Source organism: Carlito syrichta, unplaced genomic scaffold (assembly GCF_000164805.1).
Source record: "Carlito syrichta isolate Samal-C Ts95f unplaced genomic scaffold, Tarsius_syrichta-2.0.1 Scaffold128086, whole genome shotgun sequence".
NCBI lineage: Eukaryota > Metazoa > Chordata > Mammalia > Primates > Tarsiidae > Carlito > Carlito syrichta.
In genome coordinates this window covers 363632-369561 of record NW_007072182.1, presented here as the reverse complement: position 1 = coordinate 369561, position 5930 = coordinate 363632, and the positions used below count along the sequence as shown (strand labels likewise).

The following is a 5930-nucleotide window of genomic DNA, read 5'->3' as shown; positions in this document are numbered from 1 at the left end:
AGTTTTCTTTCTCCTCCACTTGTGTCTTCTTGGAGTCCCTCAAGCCTGGCATCCACCTGTGCGTTCCTCTTGGGCTTGTGGTAAGGCCTAAAGTTCATTATCAAGAGAAATTCCAGCAAAAGTGGATTGTGTATACGAAAAAGTTAAATTAGAGCAAACAAAATGTATGATAGAATCATCTAAAATAAATTAGTACATACTTATGCTAACCATACGAAAACGTTTTGCAACCACACCAAAATGCTTGAAACACTTTCACTGTAATCGGTCTGACCTTCAAAGGCCTTCAGAACATGGTTCCTGCCTTCTCTTCTGCTTTGCTCCCCATACACCTTCAACTCAACACAAACGGGCCTGCACTGCCTCTGGAACATACCACCTGGATCCTGCCCCTGCTCCCTCGTCTATCTAAACTACTAAGCTGCACTCTACTCTTCTGACAACAGAATCCTGATCTTGCTTGGTGGCACAGTTCACTTCTCTTTCCATTTTGTTTTTCCCAAGCACTTTGTCAATAGCCTGCTGTCTTATGTCCTCAGTCAGTAATTCATCAGAGGCAATTATGTCTAGTTAGCTTTTGGTTAATTACTATCACTCCTCTTCACATGTGTGCATATGTATATCATCTTTCCTTAGACTGGAAATGATTCATTCCCCAGAACAGTGGTTTCCGTAAATGACCAATCTCCAGACCAGTAAGAACTGGCGGCAAAAGAATCTCCTCTGAGACACTTATTAAAATGCAGAATCTTAGACTGCATGGGGGAAGATGATCTCATAAATCTCAGTGTAAATAGGCACAGATCATAGGTGTGATATGGGTGGGTCTCTGGATTCACCATATTCAACAAACTGCTAGTTGATTCTGAAGATATTGATGGATTGCCAGGTTGGAAACTTCCGCCCTGAGAACTTAGCACAGAGCTCTGTACATAGTAGGTGCTCACCACGTGTTTAGCTGTGTGCCTCTTGACTGACAAAACTTTATCATAACATTATTGTAATATACCTGCATTGTTTTTCCAAGTAAAAGAAGAATACTCTTTAGAGGCTGTCTCCAACCTTTTTGGCATCAGAGACTGGTTTCGTGGAAGGTAATTTTCTGTGGACAAGGTGGGGGATTATCAGGCATGAGATTCTCATAAGGAGCCTGCAACCCAGATCCCTTGCAGTTCACAAGAGGATTCGAGATCCTATGGGAATCTAATGCCGCCACTGATCTGACAGGAGATGGAGCTCCACTTGCCCCTCAACCTCCACCTTCTGCTATGGGGTCCAGTTCTTAATGGAGGGGGTTGTCAAGACTCCTGCTCCTGAGTATCTAATAGGTGCCAAGCTCTGTGCCTATTTACGTACATGACCTGTTTCTATTAATAACCTTTGGAAATAAAGTGGCATCTTCATTGGGCCTGAGAAATCTGGGAACTTGTTTCAGTTCTCAACTGTTGTAACAGCAGAGCTAGAATCTGACCTCTGACATGATGGGCTCAAAGTCCATTACCTTTCAACTTATCAGAGGGCATGAACTGGTGGCTTGTACCTGGCTTGCAGATAAGTTTTTATTTAATCCATACAATGTTTAAAATGTAAAAAAATTACCAACACGTCTAAATTCGATATTTTGTATTAATATCTGGATTCTGGCTTCTCTTTAGGACAAAAAAAGACCTGGTTAACACTGGGGCCTACATTCCTGCATGGCAACAATCAGAGGCTTCAGATGGAGCTTTCAATGGACATGTTGCTAGAACTCACCACAGTCCCTGTTACTTCCCACTCTCATCCATGGTCAGTCTAGCTCTTACATCCCTTCCCAATCTGGTCCTTATAGGTCTGAGTTTGTGACTGCTGCACTCTTATCTATCTTGCTTCCTACAGGTCAGGAAGTTTGGCAAACCTAAAAGGCCTCTTTTTGTTGCTCTGTCCTGCATAGGTCTCTGATCACAGAGGTATGTGCATTTCTAACTTTGTGTTGTTAACACTAAGAAACCTGCTGGTACATCACCAAGAAAAACTGGGATTCCTGCTCCCCAAGTTACACATTCTGGTTCGTCCCAGTAAAACTGTATATTCAACCTTCAAAAGAGTCATGAAAAAGGGGCAAATCACCTACTTCAATGGTGTCCGTAAGAAAGAAGCCAGAGTGAGCAATGCCACCAAGTGGTGGAGAGGCTCTGTGTGGAATCGCCACCTTCGGCCAGAGAGGCTGGGAGGCGGAAGACCTATCTCATACCATTCTTTTGGGGCCACTCAGAAGCTAAAACAAAACGCCTGCCTATCCCAGAAGCTGGTCCTACCACAGCTGCCTTTTAAAGACAGCCTTTGAAAGACACTATCTCCTAAGATGGGCATGTTAGGAGCTGTGCTTAATGTTTTGATTTTGTGGATCTATTTTGTTTGTTCCTTTCCTTAAACAAGTATATTTCTGTTTTCTGGAGAATGTGAACAGAGAGCTATTCAACTCTTAGTGTCAGTGTAACAAAGATTTTTTTCTTAAAACCTTCTTTGTAAAACAGGATTGAGTATCATGGGGATAGGACTTGGGCACTTACCAAGAAATTGTGTCAGGCATTGATGTATCTCATTTGCTTCTTATACACCTGAGTGTTAGGTATTCTAATTTTTTTTTTTTTTTTTTGAGTTGGAGTCTTACTCTTGTAGCCCAGGCTGCAGTGGAGTGGCATGCTCACGGCCACTGCAGCTTCGACCTGCTGGGCTCAGGTGATCCTTCAGCCTCAGCCTTCCAAGTAGCTGGAACCACATGTGCGACACACAGCTAATTTTTTGATTTACTGTAGAGATGAGGTCTCACCAAATTGCCTAGGCTGGTCTTGAACCCCTGGGCTCAGGCAGTCCTCTCGCCTCCACCTCCCAAAGTGCTGGGATTACAGGTGTAAACCATCACACCTGGCCTAGGTATTCTTATTTTACAGGTAAACAAATGGGCTGAAGTTACAGGATCTCTAGCCATCAATCTTTATCTCTTCTCAACACTGCCAAGGGCCTCCTTGGAGATCTCCCAGACAGATAACCTGGGACTTCCCTGGTTTCTCAGTGCCTCTTAGAAACACAGGGTCATTTCAAAATATTATACAAATGAGACATTTTTCTTCTCTTCACCTAATCTTCTAATCTACACCAAACCAACTGTAAGACCTCCCCTACCAATTTCAGTTCACCACCTGCCCTCTACCCTTCCCCCACCCACAATAATTTTCTAAAAAAGATTGAGCCACTATTAAATCAAATTCACCTGGTCCTGCAGCTATCTTGTTCTACCCTCTACAGTTTCTCTTCCCTGAGAGACAGAGCATCCTCTCTGTAAATCAGACAGGCATTATTCAAGTAGGAGAATAAAAAAAACAGGATCACAGAGAGAAAGGTTGGAGAATTTGACTTTTTGCATTTACTTGTAAGAGGAAAAACAGCACATAAAGGCATCCACAGTATTTAATTTGTTGGGATAATAGTTACAGATAAACAGGTACACTCCATATACAATTACCAATACTTTTTTATACAGTTCATATTTCAGTACATCAACACTATTTTATTTACACTCTATTTATGTACATTAACATCTTTCTAAAGTCAGTGCATCGTCAACAAGTTTTATACAGTAATTTACAAGGTGAATGTAGTTAATAGTTAATTTAATAGATTTTCTGCTAGTTCATGAATTAAAAAATTAATTACAACCAGTATAACAAACACAGATCAAACAACATTAGTAGATTGTGCTACCTGCTTAAATAAAATATCTGTAAAGAAATTATTTAAAATCCTCCACTTTTTAACGGGACATGTCCAGGTAAGGAATGGGCAGATTTTACATACTGAAAATCTTCAAACTATAAAGTATGCATTTTGTCTGGCTTTATTACATTATACAATTTAGGCCACTCCCTCCTATTTGCAATTATATTCTTTTTCTGAAAAGAATTTCAACTTAGGTAGTCATTTGAGACGACCTTTCCAAATGTTCTGAGAAGAACTAGATAGATACTGGCCTCAGCTATCAGGACACAAATGCTTAATTACACTGGTAATGACTACTTAGAAGGGGGAGAGGGTAATGGAATCTGATAATTAATGAGAATCAACTTGCAGGGTCTAGATGAATAAACAAAATCCAAAAATATGGTGAATCATTTCTTTGAATATATATTTAAAAAACAACACAGGAAAAAAATGCTACCTAAAATAAATAACACTTATACGTTTGTTCCAGTCTTGAATAATCCAGAGGAAAAAATAAAGTAAGCAAAGCAGCAACATTTGATGACTACTGTAAAATATTTTTTAAAAAAACAAGTATCAAAATAAAAAAAAATGGACATGCAAATAAAACAAAATAAAAGTTTACTTTCTAAAACCACCAATTTCATTAAAATGTTATGAACTATCAATGTTTTGGATGTGTTTTATTTTAAAATTTAATATGATGGGGAAAATACCCCAATAGCCCTTACAGCCATCAAATACAAACAAGTAAGTTCATTTGCATGTATTATCTCTTTTTTAAAGTGCAAAACAAACAGGAAAAAACAACCACTAGCTGTGAAACCCTATCTAGCTTTGATGCTGCTTACCTTCCCAGAAGCTCTCTGTGCAACATGTGCATGTGGAGATGGTACAAATATTGGCAACTACCACGACACTCTCAGCAGTGGGGGGATATACATTTCTGTGGATACTTGAAGTATCCTAAAAGTAAGATGCCTCCTCAGGAAGGCTGTTTAACTGGATTTCCCAGGATGCTTTTTCTTTCCACTGGGTTTCCCAACCAAAGCCCTGGGTGGAAGGCACATAGCTCTTAAGAGACTCGTTCTTTTGGACTGACCACTATTATGTCTCTGCCACCAATGACTGGTTGTGTCTCAAACACAAACACAAGAACAAAAACAAAAAGCAAGAAAGACATAGAAAGAGCAGGGAAATGGTTTAAAAAATAAATTAAAAAAATCTTCGTTTATGCCTTAACAATCATTTGCACAGCTTCATGATCTTGCTTTCTCCAATCTTGTCAATATAATGGAATAAAACTTCAGGAAAAAGGAGGTAGCATATCATGTCGTCTTCAGACAACACTATCATTTGTTTTTTACTTTGACTCCAAGGAAATCTTTAGTATTTTGTTACGATTATTGGTAAACTCTATACTCACTACATATTTGTTCATATCTGGACAAGCACAATTTAATTCTTATTTGGTCCCAGGTGGCTGGTGCCAAACCTTTTTGTTTACAGGCTAATGGTGGGATCTGCCTGAAATTTCTCTATCGAGAGTTTGTATGAGACACCAAAACAAAATTATTACTACTCTTAAAGTTAACTACTATTTTAATTAGGATTTTTATTTTGTGCTTCAGGGTCACAGGATAAAATAACTACAATTAGTTTGCCTTTCAGTGATGCTTTTGCCAAATGTCAGCTACAAGGAGTCATCTCCCTCACTACTGGACTGTCTAGTGGCCAGAGTGGTAGCTTTACTGTAACACACAGTACTTTTTGTAATCAGACTCAAAGTCTTCGTCCATGCTGCTTGTATCTGCCATCTTTTTGCCATCAATCTTTGGCAGAAATTGTGCATAGTCTATCCCCTGCTGCTCATAGAAAAGAATGTAGGCAGAGTCGGTGTCAATTTCATCAGGATGAAGTTCCTAAAGGGGCAAGAGAAACCTTTAACAAAAAGCTATCACTCTGCTGGCTCTAAGTCTTTGCCCAAGAAAGGAAGACCAACCTTCTCTAAATACTAAATCTAATTGCTTCTAATAAGCTATTTTGGCTGTCTCACATCTGCCCCTAAAATGAGTCCTATTACTTCTGATATTTGTTTTGGGGAAAATATTTTGACTGTAGATTACAGGCTTAGCCCGTAATCCCGTGCCTTTGGGAGGCCGAGGTGAGTGGATTGCCTGAGCCCGCGG

The 5930-nt window shown here is 39.6% G+C and overlaps 1 protein-coding gene and 1 pseudogene across 1 annotated transcript in view; one reads left to right on the top strand and one right to left on the bottom strand.

Annotated features, from left to right (window-relative positions):
• Nucleotides 1-293: 293 nt before the first annotated feature.
• Nucleotides 294-810, top strand: LOC103250311 (annotated as a pseudogene).
• A 2576-nt stretch (nucleotides 811-3386) lies between these two features.
• Nucleotides 3387-5930, bottom strand: part of USP32 (ubiquitin specific peptidase 32) — a 165770-nt gene continuing 163226 nt past the window's right edge. The window contains exon 33 of the mRNA XM_008048889.2: nucleotides 3387-5663. Coding sequence (XP_008047080.1) covers nucleotides 5490-5663 — 174 coding nt within the window. The 3' untranslated portion in view covers nucleotides 3387-5489. The remainder of the gene's footprint in view (nucleotides 5664-5930) is intronic.